The sequence below is a fragment of the Antechinus flavipes genome, chromosome 5 (assembly GCF_016432865.1).
Source record: "Antechinus flavipes isolate AdamAnt ecotype Samford, QLD, Australia chromosome 5, AdamAnt_v2, whole genome shotgun sequence".
NCBI lineage: Eukaryota > Metazoa > Chordata > Mammalia > Dasyuromorphia > Dasyuridae > Antechinus > Antechinus flavipes.
The window spans coordinates 92,321,180-92,340,333 of NC_067402.1; the positions used below are offsets into that span (position 1 = coordinate 92,321,180).

The window sequence follows — 19,154 nt, forward strand, 5'->3', positions numbered from 1 at the left end:
ATAAACACAAAATAGCAAGTGAAAAATGAGGATTGGAGAAGAGAACTTAATGCAAGTTAATTAAATATACTCATACAATCCAAAGTCAAACATCAATAGTTCTAGGATTTCCCATTTGCAAATGAAATTGACTGAAAAACAATATTGTTTTCTCTTTTCTCTATGTCCTGTCTTTTCTTCTTGAATTTCCTGTGAACTGGATGCCAGAGCCTGAAACTTCTCATTCTTAATTCCTATCAGGATTCCTAATACAGGTATTGAACAAGCAATCACACAAGAGGTATTCTCTTGAGTATTTATGATTTGCCCTGTATATATTTAGCTAAGACACAAAGGCTCAAAATCAGGCTCATACTTATCTCTACACAGTACTCAAAGAGCACTGAGGACCATTAATCTCAGTTACGTACAAGCTATTTGGAGAGAGGAAAACAAGTGTCAGAAGACTGTTAAGAGTTATAGACTACAACTATTACCTTGCTTGATCCTCACAATAAACTTAGGAGGTAGATGTTACTATTATTTTTGTTTCACAGCTAAGGGCACTGAGGTAGATTGAGTTTAAGTCATTTTCTTAGAGCCACTTAGCTAGAATGTAACTGAGTCTGAATTTGAACTCAGGTCTTCTTGCCTCCAGACCCATCACTCTACTGCTCCTCCGGCTGCCTTTCCAGTCCAAGGAGTAGGTACATGATAATCCACCCTTTACCTCCAGATTTCTTTTGCCAAGTCCCTGAACCATCTGTCTGCTGCTGCACCCCTCCACCTGGGAGGCCAGCACATCTGGTCTGGGCTTCTGGGATTTCTTTAAGACAGTTCAGCAGGCCCTGGAGTGGAGAATTCTCTGAAATGGCTTCTGCTTTCACTAAAAGAAGAAAAAACAGGCTTTTAGCCACAATTCCACAAGCATGTTCTTGGGCTATGTGACCCTCAGTTATAGGGACTGCAAAATGGGAAATGGGCAGTCACGGGAGTTGGAAATGGGGAAGGGTCCAGGGCTGGGATTTGGAGATCTGGATTCTGGTTCTGGCTCTTCTAGTAAGTTACTGCCTGGTCCTGGGGAAAGTCAGTACCTAAGTTAGTCAACTTCCATGTGCTTCAGTTCCTTCATCTGAAAGATAATAAAAAAATAATACCAGTCCTTCTTCTTCCACAGGGCTATTTCTGGGGCCTGAGTTGATAAATTGATGTAACAGTGTAATACAAAAGGCAGAGGGCATCGTAAATGATACATGGAAGTTTGGAGCAGCAGGCTCATGAGGCTGGTACCTTTACCTAGCTTTCCTATGCCTAGGAGCCAAGAATTCACTCCCTTACTTTAGTTAATGTTATTAATGTCATTTTCCCTTGAGACCCTAGATCATGTTATGTATATATGTGTGTATATGTAGGTATATGTAAACTACATTCTGTTTGTCCAAATGTGTAGACTTAATAGGTATATGGAGCTTCCAGTGAGGAAATTCTCTCTACCAAGGTAGAGCGGTACCTGCTCCATAACTTGCAATTTTACAGTATCCTGGGGCCCTGAGAGTTCAAGTGCTTTGCCCTGTCAGATGACAAGATACATCAGAGTCAAGACTTTATCAGAATCAAGACTTTAATCTTGGTTCTTCCTGACTCCAAGGTCAACTCTCTAACAAGCCCCCTGACTCTCATGATGATAAAGAATATATTTACTATTAAAAATAATAAAAACTAAGTGACTTTAAATAAGTAGTGAGTAGAAAGCTGACCTTGGAACCACGAAGATCAGGGCACAAATCCTGCCTTGGACATAAAATACATACACACACTGACTGTGGGACTTTGAGCAAATGTTGGCAGAGGCAGTGTCTTATGCTAATGAGATCACAAGTCCAGCTCTCATCCTCTAAAAATGACTGCATGTCTCCATGGAGAATATAGCAAGCACTTAATAAATTCTGTGGACGGGTTGACCATACAAACATATTGCACCACTGAGTGGCTGGACAGATACAGCTCTGGCCATTCTCTCCAAACCCAAAGTGGGTCAAGGCCCGTTCACTGGTGAATCACAGATTGAAAAAGAAGGGTGGGGAATCATTCTGAAAAGGGAATCTGATCTAGCTCCCTCTTTTTTAGAGGTTCTTAAATGACAGGTGGAAGACAGCCCAGAGTCAAGTGTCCACCTTTCTGACTCATTTCCCCTTCATCGTTGCCCCCAACACCAAGAACACAAGACACTGCAACAGCCTGGTCTCTACCGCCAGGACTTAGCAGCTTTCGCCTCAGAGCCCTCAGGGCTGCTGGCTGTGTAAGACTCACCAGCCCACGGGGGGCCTCTGGGTCTTCGGTCCGAGGTTACTAGTCTCATTTCCCTTGGGCTGCTTTGAGGAAAGGATCCAGTAGCAAGAGGCTGTGGGTGCTGGGGTCCCTGGACAAGAATTTCCTTCAGGCAGTTGATGAGGCCTTGGAGAGGGCTGCTTTCAGAAGGACTTCCTATAGCATTTGTCAGAGCAAACACAAAGTCAGCACAAAAACTTTGCCATGGGCAATCTTGGTCCTGGAGAACAACTAATAAGATATTTCCCTCCTATGCTAAGAGAGCTGAGGACCTCAAAGTGAATATATGCTGTCATTTTGTCAGTTTCACTTGAGGAAAAGCTCATGGAATATATTAGGGAAAGACTGTGAGATAAAAGGCATTAATAGAACTTTAAAAGAAGGAAAGGAAGGACTGGTTCTGGATTTAGTAGCCCCAGCTTCAAATCCTAACTAACACTTTCTAGCTGTGTGGCCTTGGACAGTTAACATTTCTGTATTTCAGTTCCTCCACAGGAATATAATATTAAACACCTACCTCTCAGGATTGTAAGGGAAAAAGTACTTTGTAAAACCTCAAGGTACTCTACACATTTGAAGTTGCTGCTGTATCACAATGATTTAGAGAATTTAAAACAAAGCCAAGATTTATTGCTATGATATTTTTTAAAATATTCAATTTTTTAAAATGTAGGCAGTATGATAATAAAAGCAACAACAAGGAAACATGTGGTGTCTGAGATTAGACCTAAAGAATTCCAACCACCTAAAAAGTAGGAAAATGATAACATGAGTCAATGAGAAGCTGGAGAAACTCTTTCCTCAGAAAGCTTTAAAAATACCACATAAGGGGATTTCTTCCATTAAGAGAAGATCTAACTCAGTTTCAATTGATCAATGATGGACAGAAGCAGCTGCACCCAAAGAAAGAACACTGGGAAATGAATATAAACTGCTTGCATTTTCGTTTTTCTTCCCGGGTTATTTTTACCTTCTGAATCCAATTCTCCCTGTGCAACAAGAGAACTATTCAGTTCTGCACACATATATTGTATTTAGGATATACTGTAACCTATTTAACATGTATAAGACTGCTTGCCATCTGGGGAAGGGGGTGGAGGGAGAGAGGGGAAAAGTTGGAACAGAAGTGAGTGTAAGGGATAATGCTGTAAAAAATTACCCTGGCATGGGTTCTGTCAATAAAAAGTTATAATTTAAAATAAATAAATAAATAAAGTTTAAAAAATACCACATAAGGTACAGATAAAGAAAGGAGAAAAAGAAATACTAGTACCAAATATTTAAAAGTATGTTACATCCCCTTCAAAGCAGTCTCCTTAAGAGGCCATGAATTTATTCCAATAAGACCATCTTTCTGTTCTCCTGTAGAACCTTAGAGTTGGGAACTCTTTTAGAATTGCTTTCAGCGCTACTTTCTGTTCAATATCCTCCACATTCATCTTCTGAGGGTGGCTTTAATTTTTTAAAATAACCAAAAGTAATTAGGAACCAAGTGGGAGGGAGTAATGTGAGTGAACAAATTGGTTAAGACCATTGGGGCACAAAAAGTGATAAATGATTACAATAAGATTAATTCTTTCCTATGGAGAGAAGTTACTCAACCAAATACTGTAGCTTTCTTGATGCATTGGACTTCTAGTTTCATGTCCCATGTTTTATGAAAGAGAACCATGATAGAATGCAAAGACCACAACATTGGAGGACCTGGGGCTTGGTCAAGCAGGAGTTCTCTACTGTTTGCCCTACTAACTGGAAGGGATCTGAGAGATCATCTGGTCTGATATCTTTATAATGTTGAAGAAAAGAAAACTCATTCTTTGCTTTTAACAGATCTTGGTAGGAATCACTCCCAGGCCCTCCGATTCCAAGTTTGCTCGATCCACTCCATTGTACCACCTCCTCTGCTTTGCCCAGGATCTAACTCTTGAGTAAAATGTCTCACCTCGCTCCATGGTCCTCAATTGCTTCTGTTCCTGAGTGCCAGTGAAACCAGAAATATTGAGTTGGTTAGCTGACATTTCTGGATTTTCTTTACCACTAGCATTCCTGCTGATGTCCAAGGGACTAGTTTTGGCAGCCGGTTCTAATAAAGGAGATGACAGGAAATTATTTCCAGATTTCAAAATGCCCATAAATTCCAGGTGAAACAGCAAGTATCTGGGTGATGGCTGAGCTGTGGGCTCTGGGCCTTGGTATGGGCTAACTCCTTTAAGAATCTCATTGCGGGGGATAGAGAAGAAATCTTTTCCTTATCCTTCTGCTTTAACTCTAAAAAACTAAACAGTTCACATAAAGTACTAAAGGGCACCTCCCTTTTAGAGTACCTTGGAGCTCAGGCTAATAACCAAAGAACAAGCAGAAATTGTATATGGCCATCAGTGTGGATAAACTGTACAGCTGATGCTTGAAATTCCAATAGTAAGGTCTCTATGGATGGAACTAAGTCTTATCTGTTCTTCCCTTTTTATGGCACAATCCCTTCCCCCCAAGCTCGGTGGTTAGCACACAACCTTGTTGTATACAACAGGTACTTAATAAATAGACATTGTGGTAGCTGCTTATGCATGCATGCTAATTGCCTCCTTCCTTCTGAGGCAATTATAATTTCTGTTGATAATGCTTTGTCTTTATGACCAACTTCGTTTCTGATGGAAATCTCTTGAGAGCAAAGGGACTATGTCTCATCATTAATCTGCAGCCCATCTGCTATGACCTTTGTGGGTTCAATAAATATTTCCTAACCTTCTCACTACTCACCTGGCGATCAGGTAGGAAGCCTTCTATTTTTTTTAAGGAGAAGAAATCTAGACCCATCAAATAGGAAGGCATCTGTTCAGGGTCCTGCTATCTATCAATCAGGAGTTGAAGACCAAAGGGGCAGTTCTGGACCTCGCCCATCCCTTGTAGAGGTGGCTTGTCCCAGTATTAGCAAGGACTGAACCAGGGGGTCTCACCATAGGGATATAGGGTCTGGCCTCCGAGCTCTGGGGTCCTCAGCTCCTGGTCCCCATCTCCTTGGAGACTACTGCTAGATGAGCTGCTGGCAGGTGTGACAGCCAGGGTAGGCCTGCTGATAGGAATCTCCGGGAGGCAGTTCAACAAGCCCTGGAGGGGGCTGGAATCCACAATCATGGCTGTTATCATGGAAAGCAGAAGAAAGGTTCATAGTATTGGCTGACGATGTGAATGGTCTTCTAGAAAGAAGAGAAAATTAGTGAAAGCAGCAAAAGGAAGACCCTGGAATAGCTGCCATACTCACCATCCAGGCTCAGTTTCTCCCCCTCTGAACCACTTTCCTTGCTCTCAAGGCTTTCTAGGGTTTCCATGGCCTTGGTCTCACCAAACAGGAACTCTGGAATCTCCTTCACCAGACGGACGAGGGCATTGAGGTGAAGGCTGCCCTGCTGCTGACCCACTGGCAGGATTAAAGAAAATAATCTTTGTTATTGTAAGGGTCATTATCATAATCAGCAGCAGCACTTCATGATGATATAGTTCCTATCATCTTATTTGTTCGCCACAGAGATCTTGAATCGGGCAAAGCAAAATTGAAGATGACAAATGAAAAGATAAGGATCCAAAATTCTAAGGGACCCACTCAACATTTTAGCATAATACAATATTTGTTGAATGCCGACTCCATACTGTGCTAGGTGTCGGAGGGGCAAAGACAAAGATCCTTGCCCTCAAGGAGCTTACATTCCACTGGGTGGAATATAGCATGGATTCAGACACCTGATAACATAGACACAAAATAGTGTGAGGAAGGAGAGAGCACTCACAATTGGGGGCAGGAAAGGCCATGTAAGGGAGATAGGGTAGTACCTGAACTGAGCCTGGAGAGGATCAGAGATAATGACCAATAATAATAATAATCGCTAACCTGCAGATAGCACCTACTCCAAGCCAGGCACTGTGCTAAGCCCTTGACAAGTCTTATCTCATTTGATTCTCACCACCCTAAGAGGGGGAGGGAGGGGCCAGGTACGCCACACAGCCAGAACCAGAACCTAAACTCTTTGGATTCCTGTTTCTTTACAAAACATGGTCACCCTTCCCTTGAATCTCCATGATCTTACGGGGAAGGTCCCGAGGGCTCCCTTCTTTCCTTCCACTCCCTTGGGGAGGTCAGCCTTACCTCCACCTGCCCTCCCTCCCCCCGCAAGCCCTGCACTCTGGGTGCGATCTGTACAAGCATCTAAGACCTCCAGTGCTTCTCTGAGGTGAGGAGGAGGGGCAGGTGTGGGCACACTGCCAGATCTCTCTGCCAAAGACATGGCCCGGATGACACCCAGAAAAGATTAGGAGCCAACTAGTGAGCCGCCAAGACTTGCACTGGGGAGAACTTCTCATGCGTGGAGTCAAGCTAAGGATACTACGGTCTGGATAGGCTCCTTCCCTGTTTCCTCCCTTGGGGCTGGGGAACTAAGGGCAGAGATGGGGAGCTGAGGACAGAGGAGCCAGGTGAGGGTTGAAGGAACCCTTCGGGCCTGGTACGCGACCTAGGGGGAGGCCCCTTCTCACTCACCCTGGAGTGCTCCACCAGGCCTCTCCCATTCTCCATCAGAACAGCTACTGTCCCCCATGTCCTCGTGGGGTTCTGTCAGGGAGAGGAATGCAGAGAGTGGAAGCAACTGAGCTGTCCCTGAGGAAGAGAACAGGAAGCCTCACCCTGGGAAGGGGCACCCAGCACCGCCCCCAAGCATGCAAACATGCACTGACATGCTCACCGGTTACAGCATGGACCAGCCCCTTCTCCCCACCCAGGGGGGCAAACCCTGGGCCCACGTGCCTATGCGCTTGGAAGTTCTGGTTTGAGGATTTCTCATCGCCCCTCAGGTTTCGGGAGAATGCCCAAATACTATGGAAACCACACTCTTTCCCCACCAACAAACCCTTTAGATAAATGGTGACATAGCCAGAAAGCAGCTATTGTCTGAGCATATATTGGAGAGATCCTCCTTTATCTGTGTTAAATAGACCAATCCCCTGCCTCCCAGAGACTCCCGTGGTTCAAATCTGCCTAGCAAAGGGCCAAGACAATGCCAGGGAGAGTCAAGGACGGGGACCAGCTTCATAAAACACCTCCATTTCTTTTTTATTGGCACAGATAATAGTCAACAAAACCCCGCCGTTCTGCCCAGAAAACAAAGAATGTCACTGATACATGGGGGCCTTAGATCATCTATTTAGAGATTCCTCATCTTTTTTGTGTGATGGACTCCTTTGGCCTTCTGGATAAAGTCTATGGACCCATTCTCAGAATATTTTTAAATATTTAAAGGAATTAAAATTTTTATATTTAATGTAAACTTTTTAATTAAAATTAAATTTAAATATTTAAAGGAACATTTAGATTTCACTTAAAGGTTAGTGAAAATAAAGATTTTTTTCACCTATCTAAGTTCACAGAGTGTGTGAAATCTATTGTACATCCCTTGAAGGCCCATGGACCCTGGATTAAGAACTCTTAAATTATTCAACCTCCTTATTTTACAGGTAAGAAAATTTAAGTCCAAGGTCACACAGTTAGTACAGAGGTACAAGGTACCTTCCAGTATCATGCTATCTCCAGAGATGAGACTTGAAATCCTATGGAAAGTCCTATCTGGCTACAATTCCCAGATATCATACCACACCATCTTACGCCAGCTTCATACCCAGGGAGACCAGAGTCTCATAGTTCTCCCTCATCACATCCCGGTGAAATTCTCTCTGCCATTCCTCTAGGAGATGCCATTCATCAGCAGAGAACTTGACAGCCAGATCTTCAAAGGTCACAGGCACCTGTGGGGGAGAGTCAGTCGGGAAGCTGGAGTAGGAGAACTGACCTAGGACAACCTAGATTTCTTACAACAGCTTCCTAAGATATCCTGAAAGGTTACCAGGAAGATCAAATAGAGTAAAAGGTGCCTTCTCCTAGAACGGGGCTGGGAAACCTTTTTGTCTACCAAGGGCCATTTGGAAATGTGTCATGGGCCATACACAATCATTGACTTATAGAACCCAAGCCATGGGAGGCTGCTGTACCCAGCTTTCAGCTCCTCATCATCTGTGGCCAATTGTGCAAGTGATTTAGTGGGTCTTATACACAGCCAGGGACCTGACATTCTATCTCTCCTCCCCTTCCCCCCGATTTTTGCTCACCAAAGGTGTTCCCCAAGGTCAAGAATTCCTGAACAAAATCCAGAACTAAGAGGAATTCCCTATCCTTGATCCATCTAAGTGTAAGTATGGAGGCACCCGCCAAATAGAATTTATGTCCTTCAAAAAAAAGACCATTCAACAAACATTCATTGTAATTGCTCTGCTTGGGCTGGTTCAATATTAGGAAAACTATTAGCATAATTGACTATATCAATAATCAAATTAACAAAAATTATATGATCATCTCAATAGATAGAGAAAAAGCATTTGATAAAATCCAACACTCATTCCTATTAAAACTGCTAGAGTGTACAGGAATAAATGGGCTTTTCCTTAAGATAGTAGCATCTATTTAAAACCATAAGCAAGTATCATATGTAATGGGGATAAACTGGAACCATTCCCATTAAGATCAGGGGTGAAACAAGGTTGTCCACTATCACTATTACTATTCAATATTGTATTAGAAATGCTAGCTTTGGCAATAAGACAAAAACAAGAGATTAAAGGAATTAAAGTAGGTTATGAAATCAAATTATCACTCTTTGCAGATGATATGATGGTATACTTAGAGAACCCTAAAGAATCAACTAAAAAGCTATTAGAAATAATCCACAACTTCAGCAAAGTTGCAGGATACAAAATAAATCCACATCATAAATCATCAGCAATTTTATACATCACTAACAAAATCCAATAGCAAGAGATACAAAGAGAAACTCTATTTAAAATAACTGTCGATAGTATAAAATACTTGGGAATCTATCTACTGTGGGAAAGTAACATACTATATGAGCAAAACTACAAAACACTTTCCACACAAATAAAGTCAGATCTAAATAATTGGGAAAATATCAAGTGCTCTTGGATAAATCGAGCAAATATAATAAAGATGACAATACTACTGAAACCAATCTGTTTATTTAGTGCTATACTAATCAGACTCCCAAAAAACTATTTTAATGACCTAGAAAAAATAACAACAAAATTCATCTGGAAGAACAAAAGGTCAAGAATTTCAAGGAAACTAATGGAAAAACAAAACAAAACAAAACAAAAAACAAAAAAAAAAAAAATGAAGGTGGCCTAGCTGTGCCAGATCTAAAACTATATTATAAAGCAGCGATCATCAAAACCATTTGGCATTGGCTAATAAATAGACTAGTTGATCAGTGGAACAGGTTAGGTTCACAAGGCAAAATAGTCAATAACTTTAATATTCTAGTGTTTGACAAACCCAAAGAGAAGAGCTTTTGGTATTAGAATTCACTGTTTGACAAAAACTGCTGGGGAAACTGGAAATTAATATGGCAGAAACTAGGCATTGACCCACACTTAATACCATATACCAAGATAAGATCAAAATGGGTTCATGATCTAGGCATAAAGAATGAGATTATAAGTAAATCAGAAGAACATAAGACAGTTTAACTCTCAGACCTGTGGAGGAGGAAGAAATTTGTGACCAAAGAAGAACTAGAGATCTTTATTGATCACAAAAGAGATAATTTTGATTATATTTAGTTAAAAAGTTTTTGTACAAACAAAACTAATGCAGACAAGATTAGAAGGGAAGCAATAAACTGGGAAAACATTTTTTTCTTTTTTTTTTTAATCATAGCTTCTTATATACAAAACACATACATGGGTAATTTTTCAACACTGACCCTTGCAAAAACTTCTGTTTCAACTTTTCCCCTCCTTCCCTCTACCTCTTCCCCTAGATGGGGAGGTAGTCCCATACATGTTAAATATGTTAAAGTATATGTTAAATACTATATATCTACATATCCATATCCATATCTATATCTATATTTATATATACATATTTATACAGTTATCTTGTTGCATGAGAAAGATCGGATTTAGAAAGAAGGTAAAAATAACCTAAAAGAAAAAACAAAAATGCAAGCAAACAATAACAGAAAGAGTAGAAATGTTATGGTCCATCGTGGTTGCACCACATCTCTGGTGTGGTTGTGGTCCATACTCATTTCCCAGTGTTCTTTCTCTGGGTGTAGCTGGTTCTCTTCGTTACAGATCAATTGGAACTGATTTGGATCCTCTCATTGTTGAAGAGAGCCACATCCATCAGAAGTGATCATCATAGTCTTGTTGGTGAGGTGTATAATGATCTCCTGGTTCTGCTCATTTCACTTAGCATCAGTTCATGTAAATCTCTCCAGGTCTCTCTAAAATCATCCTGTGGGTTGTTTCTTACAGAAGAATAATATTCCATTACATTCATATACCATAACTTAATCAGCCATTCTCCAACTGATGAACATTCACTCAGTTTCCAGTTCTAGCCACTACAAAAAGGGCTGCCACAAACATTTTTGCACATACTATGTCCCTTTCCCTGCTTTAAGATCTCTTTGGGGTGCTCCAAATCATTATTGATTAAGAAAATCTGAGATATCACTACACACCTCTCAGATTGGCTGACAGGAAAAGATAATGACAAATGTTGGAAGAGATGTGGGAAAACTGGAACACTGATACATTGTTGGTGGAGTTGTGAATACATTCAGCCATTCTGGAGAGCAATTTGGAACTATGCCCATAGAACTATCAAACTGTGCATACCCTTTGACCCAGCAGTGTTACTGCTGGGTTTATATCCCAAAGAGATATTAATGTAATGCATGTACTAGATGTATATGAATGCACTGTTCTATAAGAAACGACCAGCAGGATGATTTCAGAGGGTCTTGGAGAGACTGATATGAACTGATGCTGAGTGACATGAGCAGAACCAGATCATCATACCACAAGAAGACTATATGATGATCAATTCTGATGGACATGGCTCTCTTCAACAATGAGATGATTCAAACCAGTTCTATTTGTTTAGTGATGAAGAATCTCTTATACACCCAGAGAGAGAACCATGGTAACTGAGTGTGGACAACAATACAGCATTTCCACTCTTTCTGTTATTGTTTGTTTGCATTTTTGTTTTCCTTCTCAGTTTTTTTTTTCCTAGATCCGATCTTTCTTGAGCAGCAAGACAACTGTATAAATATGTATACATATAGTGGATTTAACATATATTTTAACATATTTAACATGTATTGGACTACCTGTCATCTAGAGGAGGGGGTAGGGGGAAGAAGGGGAAAATTTGGAACAGAAGATTTTACAAGGGTCAATATTGAAAAAATTACCCATGCATATGTTTTATAAACAAAAAGTTATATTTAAAAAAAGAAAATAGAAAAAATATCTGCTCTGCTTAAGGCCCTTTAATATTCTCCAAACAAAACTGATTTTGGTGTGATTTTTTTTTCCCTTTTTAGTTATTTTAAAAATGCATACTTTCTAAATAAACACCCACATGTGCAAAAATGTTTGTGGCATGAAACTGGAAACAGAGTGGATGCCTATTAATTGGAGAATGTCTGAATAAGTTATGGTATATGAATGCTATGGAATATTATTGTTCTATAAGTAACGACCAGCAGGGTAATTTCAGAGAGGCCTGGAGAGACTTACATGAACTGATGCTAAGTGAAATGAGCAGAACCAGGAGATCATTGTACACAGCAACAACAATACTATATGATGATTAATTGTGATGGACAGGGCTCTTTCCAACAATGAGATGACTGAGTCCAGTTTCAATGATCTTGTGATAAAGAGAGCAATTTCTACCCACAGAGAAACTGTGGGAACTGACTTGTGGATCACAACACAGCATTTTCATTTTTTTAGTTATTGTTTGCTTGCATTTTATTTTCCTTCTCATTTTTTTCCTTTTTGATTTGATTTTTCTTTGGCAACACGATAATTGTAAAAATATATATAGAAGAATTACACATGTTTAATATATATTGGATCACTTGTCTGGAGAAGGGGAGGAAAAGGGGGAAAATTTTGGAATACAAGGTTTTGTAAGGGTCAATGTTGAAAAATTATACATGTAAATGTTTTGAAAATAGAAAGCTTTAACAAAAATTTTAAAAATGCTCCAATCTCGGGGTGGAGGGAGGGAGGGAAAAAAAAATCGGAACAGAAACGAGTGTCAATATAAAGTAATTATTAAATAAAAATTAAAAAAAAAAGATTTGACAGAAATCAAAAAAAAAAATGCTCCAATCTCGCTATCAGCTCTCTATATGGAAATGAATAACATGTTTCATTATGAATTGTCGGAAATTATGGTTGGTTGTTGTTATTTAACAAAGTTCCTGATCAGAGTACCTAAATCTTCCCAAGTTGTCTTTATAATATTGCTGTTAGTGCCTATATTATTCTGCTGGTTTTACTCACTTTGTATTAGTTCATAAAAGTGTTCCTAGGTTTCTCTGAACCAATCATTTCTCGTTGTACAACAGTATTTTTCCATCACATTCAATTGATAAAGAGATGTTATAAATATTTTTGTATAGATATCTTTTTCCTCTTTCTATGATTTCTTTGGGTATAGACCTAGTAGCATTGGCTCAAAGAGTATTCAGTTTGACAACTCTGGGGACATATTTCCAAGTAAGCAATTCATTTTAATAAGCATTTATTAAGTACCTACTATGTACAAACTCTTAGGAAAGCGGTGTGGTATAGTAAATAAAGAGCTAGCCAAAGCGAACAGAGCCCTAGACTGGAGCAAGGAAGACCAAAGTTCAAATCCAGCCACAGATTTGCTGTGAAGATCAAATGAAGTGGTTGTGAAGCATTTTTAACACAGCAGATAATACAAAAGGCACTATGCTATTGTCCAGTCCTTTCATTTATGTCTAGGTCTTCCAGATCCTAGTTGAGATTCTCCAGCTCATTTTATAGATGAGGAAACTGAGGCAAATGGGGATAAGTGACTTAAGTCAGCCGGCCAGTCAGTGTCAGAGGCTGCCTTTGAACTTGGCTTCAGTTCAGTTGCTTTACTCAAGGCATCCTTGTTATCTGAAAGTTTATTCCCTGCCTTCCCCTCCCACTACCTGGCTGTCAGCCAGAGTAATCTCTAACTGCCTCAGGCATCCTTTAAGACTGTATAGCAGATCTATATTATGAAAGAAAGCTTTCAAACCCCATCAAAGAAAAAGCCTAAGGCTTTGTGAGAAAATGAGAAGCTCTAGCTCCAAAGGAGCTCAGTTTACAGAGGGAGATAACATATAAAACAGATGCAAGGGAATACAAGTCTCAAGCACAAACAATACAAGTCACAAGTCAATAGGAGGCAATTAGAGGAAGAAGAAAATCATCATCAATAATGTTTATAAGCAGAAAACAGAGAGAAAGAAAGAGACTTAAAAAAGAAGGAAGGAAATAAAAAAGAAATAAAGGAAAGAAAAAAGAAGGAAGGAAAGAAAAAAGAAGAAGGAAGGAAAGAAAAAAAGAAGGGAGAAAGGAAGGAATTTTAAAAGGCAGCTTGTAACAAAGCAAAGAGGCAAGAGTTAGAATAGTAAGTTCAACCAATAACTATAAGGCCAATGTAACTATTTTGGAGAATTCATGAATAAAAGCAACATAAAATAAAACTGGAAAAATAGTTACATGGAAATAAAATTGTAAAGGATTAAGAAGAAAGGAGGAGAGAGAAGGAGCATTTGTAAAGAGTCTGTTATATGTCAGGCACTGTGCTAAGTGCTTTACAGCTATTATCTCATTTGATCCTCACAATGATCCAATAAAGTGGGTACTATTATTATCCCCATTTTATAGCGAAGGAAGGGAGCAGCTGGATGGCTAAATAGATAGAGTTTCCAGTCAGAAGTCAGGAAGACTCATCTTCCCAAATTCATTCTAACATTCATTGTTGGAATGTACTCAGGTACAACTGAATAAGTCGCTTCAACTTATTTGCCTCAGTTTCCTCGTCTGTAAAATGGATTGGAGAAGGAAAAGGCAAACCACTCCAGCATCTTTGCCCAAGAAAATCCCAAATGGGGTCCTGAAGAGCCAGACACAACTGAACAACAACAACAATATAGTTGAGGAACATGGGCCTAACTGTTAGTCAGTCATTCAGTAACTCAGAATTTGAACTCAGATCTTCCTGGTTCTAGGCTCAGCAGCCTCCCTATAGATTTTGTATTTTATCCTCCATGTTCAGGTCCCAAACTGTACTCCCAGGCTTGCAAACTCCTAAGGATAGTGGGATATTTAAAATTTTTGAGGGATGTAATGTCTGTCATCTGCTACTATACTGAGTGCTAACACCCAGTTGCAGGTGGTTCATTCAACTGAGCTACTTCAATGAAGATGACACTCTTCAATGTTTGAGACGGTTTTGTTTACTTTGTACTTTGGGCTAGCTAGTAACTTCTTGAACTTTGTCATTTGCAACAACATGTTTTTGTGAAGCTGGGTTTGGGGAAAATGCTATGATAAAAAGAAGTACCAAATGAAAAGCACTGTGGAACAGGAAATGAAGGCAGCATCAGGCAACCCGATTCCAAAGTCTGAGAAGCTGTGCCCAACAGAGGCACAAATCCCATTAGGAAGTAACTGTAGCTATGTAAGAATGAAAGGAAACAATGATTATTTTCTTTTATATTTACGTGTTATTTTTAAAAATGACTATTAAATTATTAAGTTGTTTCCACCTAACTCCTTACTAAATGTAACTATTAGGGTTTTTTGGGAAAGGGGGTTGATGGTCTGGAGGTGCTGAGAAAAAAAATTACCAGGACTAAGGTAAACCAAGAAAGTGTGGGAGCCTCTGATCTGTGTAAGGAGGAGCTACTGAGGATTTCTGAGCAAGACTCACTTGGTCAGACTTGTGATTTAGAATTATCAATCTGACAGCTATGTAGAATGTGGATCTCTACATCCATCATTTAGCTCTGGAGGGAGAGCTCTCAGAAGGCCGCACTCCAGAGGTGAAGTCATGAAAGCCAGAGCCAGAGCACATGATTGGACAGGGCAGGATGGATGCAGAAGATGTGGAGGTAGGATACAGTCTTGGAAAATGACTATCTATGCCTTTTCATCTCATACAATTCCTCCCTCCCACTTTCAAGAAATCCTCCAGCAATTATCTACTCCATATGCTAAATATATTCCTCTAGGTCCTTTAATTTTTCATGGGTATTCACCCAACCCTCAGGCTGTCCATCTTTTATTTTTATCCTTTCCTCACAACACATAACCAACCTGCCTCCTCTGGTTATGAATATTCTTGATGAGCCTCCAATTATTTGTTGGGGGGGGGGGTGGAGAGAAGATGAACACAGTCATCGAATGAAACCTATAGTAGGGTATTTCAGCTTCCAAATGGCTGGGACTCTTTTGCAATCAGAAAGACACCAGGAAAGCAGCTCTGCAGACAGCAGAACAATCAATCAAATACATGTCTGCTCTGCATTTCAAATTCACTCTACCTGACCCAACCTTCTTATTCAATGTCATTTTCCTACTGCCTCCTCAATACCTGAGCTCTCATTACCACCCTCCTTTCTCTCTTCCCACATTTCCCCCTCAAAAAACAGAACTTTCCCCTGACCTTCAAAAGTCCTTCTCTTCTTCTTCATCTTTTTAAAGTCAATCAAGTCTTTACAAGTCAGAACCTACCTATTTTATTACTGACCATCCTAGTGCACAGGGGTCTCTCCTTCCTACATTTTCCTAGAGATACTTTCAATGGGTATCACACATTTGGTCCATAATCTATTCTAAATTGTGACCCTCTTATTTCTCTGGGAAAAGTGCTTTTAATGATCATCATGGCCATTTTAATTATTTTAACAGATGAAGATCTCTGTATAATATATAAGTATAATGAAAGTACTAACTCTGGTGACATATACTGGCCCCCATCTCTGACACAGATTGGGTGTAGGACATGAATAAAATGAATAATCTCTCGGTGTCCCCAAGGGAATGCTCTAAAATTACATGTTGAAAACCATTCGTAATGTTAATAGTGGATTTTTAAAGAGTTGAGTAGTCAGCTAAAAACTGATACAACTAACTATATTTTGTTCTGTATTTGCTATTTTTGTTGTTTAACTTCTTCAAGTACTTCAGGACCAGCTTACAACTATGCCTTTCCTGCAGTGCTTAATTTCTTAATTGTCATAGAGACTCAATTTCTACAAAGGAGGACTTCAAAAGCCCAAGGACTTGGGGTGCAGGGAATAGTGCTGGGCCTGGAATCAGGAAGACTAATGAATTCAAATGTGTAGCTGTATAATCCTCAGCAAGTCATTGCAGCTGTTTGCCTCAGTTTCCTCATCTATAAAATGAGCTGGAAAAGAAAATGGCAAACTATTCCAGGATCACTGCCTAGAAAACCCCAGAATGGGGTCATGGAGAGTCCCCTTTGCTTTAGTGCAACTGGCTATACTAACAAGGACATATTCCTTCTTTATCTCCTGTAACCTGTACAAGCACCTTAACAATCTTTAACAAGCACGCCTGTTATTCTTTTTATAACCAGCTACAATGAAACAAGCAGCTATTTTTTTTGTCTTGTGTAATTTGTAAATGTTACCAACCAAAATGTAAGGGGCACACTTCTCCATATAATTGCTGATGAAGTATGTCTCAGTCTGAGTGAATCAACTTCAGTGAGACAGTCTCAGTCTCTTTCTGGTTTATTAGCATTGGCTCCTCAAAGGATCTAATTTTTAAAAATCAGGTAAGTGATCTGCATTGGTAAGCAGTATTTCCTCAGGAAGAAGCCACTAAAACAATGAAATCACAGGTCTGGGCCATCCCCCCTCACATCACCCAAATTTTTGACGATGTTTTTAAAGTACCCTCCCCTAAGAATTTCATCAGGACCCTTTTGGCCCACATACCATCAAAGCCCAGAAGTTGTGGGTAGTTAGTTCTGAGGTCCAGTAACCTCAGTATTCATGTAAACAAGGTACAGAGTGATGTAACTCAAAGACAATATGTATTTCCAATCTACAAAGGAAATCTGCCAATTAATAAAAACTACTTTCCTCACACCACATCCACTCAAGTTCAGGTCCCTCGAGGCCTCTCAGTAGGACTGTGTCACTGGCTCCTAAGTGATTTCCCCGGAAGTCCGCCTGGGCTTCCTCTGGCTCTGCTGAACCCAGGCTGAAGACCCAAACCCCTTTTCTTCCCTGGAAGCTAGCTGGGTCTGCCACAATCTCTAGTAGGAATTACAAACTCCTCAGTTTGGCAATTAAATAACACTCCAAGATTTGCAAAGCATTTTACATATCTTAGCTTATTGAAAGTCCTTCCCAATGGGGCGGAAATCAATTCTAGGAAGTCCAATTCCAATACATTACTCCCCCTCAAGTCTACTACCTGCAGCCCAAAGGGCAGACTGAGCTGTTTTCTCGCATTATAACTCTCCATCTCTCAGGAAAGCAGAGGCTTTCCCCTTTGCATTAAAATGCTTTCTCCCCCTCGAGGAGCCCTAGTTCCCTTCCAGGGTCACCTTAGGGCCATCTTGTTGAAGAAGCCTTTTGTGATTCACCCTATCCCCCAAACCACTTGATTTTTTTTTTTTTAATCTGTGAACACATAGTAAAATGTAAGCACTTTAGGGAGCAACTGTCTAGTTTTTCTATGTGAATCTCCAGAGCTAGTGTATAGTAGGGTCTTAGGTAATGATTGTTGTTTGACTACACTTAGCTTGATATAGGGTGTCCCAAAAGTCTCTGTGAAGTCTTAAGTTTTAGCTTTTAATAGTTTAGAACTATATTTAAACTTTTGGAGTGCTCCATAGAGCACTTCATGGCTTGCAAAATGCTGCTTCCTTCACAACAGTCTCACGGAGGCAGATGGTCTATTATTGTGTGGATGAGGAGAACAAGCTTAAGAGCTGCCCCAGCCCCAGAGTCACAACTCTGATTTTTAAAGGAGTCAGGTCTTCTGTCTGACCCTCTCCTCTACTCCATTCCTACCTTCCTATAGCAAAATGCAGTAACTATTAAATGGATGGAGTAAAACCTCATTGAACAAACTACAAAGTAATAACAAAGTTATTAACCAAGAGCTGCATGTTCAACTACTAATTCAACTACTTTAAAAATGTACTTTTTACAAAATCATGACCTTGTCTTCTAAAGCCCTTCATAACTTGGACACTTCCTAGCTATCCAATCTTTTTCCAAAACAGACCGGTCCAGTGCAACTGGCTTTCCAACAAGTGACTCCATCTCCCAACCCCTGAATGGCTCACTGGCTCACCTCTATGTCTGAAATTCTCTCCTCCTTCAGGGAAGCTTCTTTGGCTTCCCTCAAAGCACAGATAAATCTCGCTTTCCTCAAAGAAGCTTTTTCTTTCCCCCCAAAAGTTAGTCTTTTTCCTGAGATTACCTCCAATTAATCAGCATAGATTTCACTTGTACATCCTTATTTGGATGTTGTCCCTCCCATTATAAAGTGATTTACTTAAAGGCAAAGGATTGTTTTGACCCTTCTTTGCATGCCCAGCAGCCAACAGTAGCAGTCACAATATAATCAGGTACTTAATAAGGGCTTGTTGACTAAATTTGTTAGTGATATTTGTGCAACTCCCCAACTCTACCCATCAGTCTCTTGGCAGTAATCTAATAGCCTCATGCACTAACAGATTTAGAGCTGGAAGGGATCTTAAAGGTCTAACCACGTAGTTACACCACATAACTAAGTGTCCAGATGGTACAACTAAGGTCCAGAGGGTAAAATGATGTATCTAAGGTAACACACAAAATAAGTGACAAAGCTGGCATTGGAACTAATTGGGCCCTGGCAGCACTGCCCTTTTTGCTACCCCGCTCCCTTTAGTGTCA

At 40.1% G+C, this 19,154-nt stretch overlaps 1 protein-coding gene across 3 annotated transcripts in view; it reads right to left on the bottom strand.

Annotated features, from left to right (window-relative positions):
• The window catches only part of KRBA1 (KRAB-A domain containing 1), a 40,326-nt gene that overhangs the window by 17,401 nt on the left and 3,771 nt on the right, over nt 1–19,154 (bottom strand). For all 3 annotated transcript variants that reach the window (XM_052000613.1, XM_052000614.1, XM_052000615.1), the window contains exons 2-8: nt 7,968–8,094; nt 6,836–6,952; nt 5,567–5,722; nt 5,262–5,441; nt 4,250–4,390; nt 2,290–2,463; nt 710–865 (exon numbers count right to left, since the gene is read on the bottom strand). In XM_052000613.1, the coding sequence (XP_051856573.1) occupies nt 710–865; nt 2,290–2,463; nt 4,250–4,390; nt 5,262–5,441; nt 5,567–5,722; nt 6,836–6,952; nt 7,968–8,094 (1,051 nt within the window). The remainder of the gene's footprint in view (nt 1–709; nt 866–2,289; nt 2,464–4,249; nt 4,391–5,261; nt 5,442–5,566; nt 5,723–6,835; nt 6,953–7,967; nt 8,095–19,154) is intronic.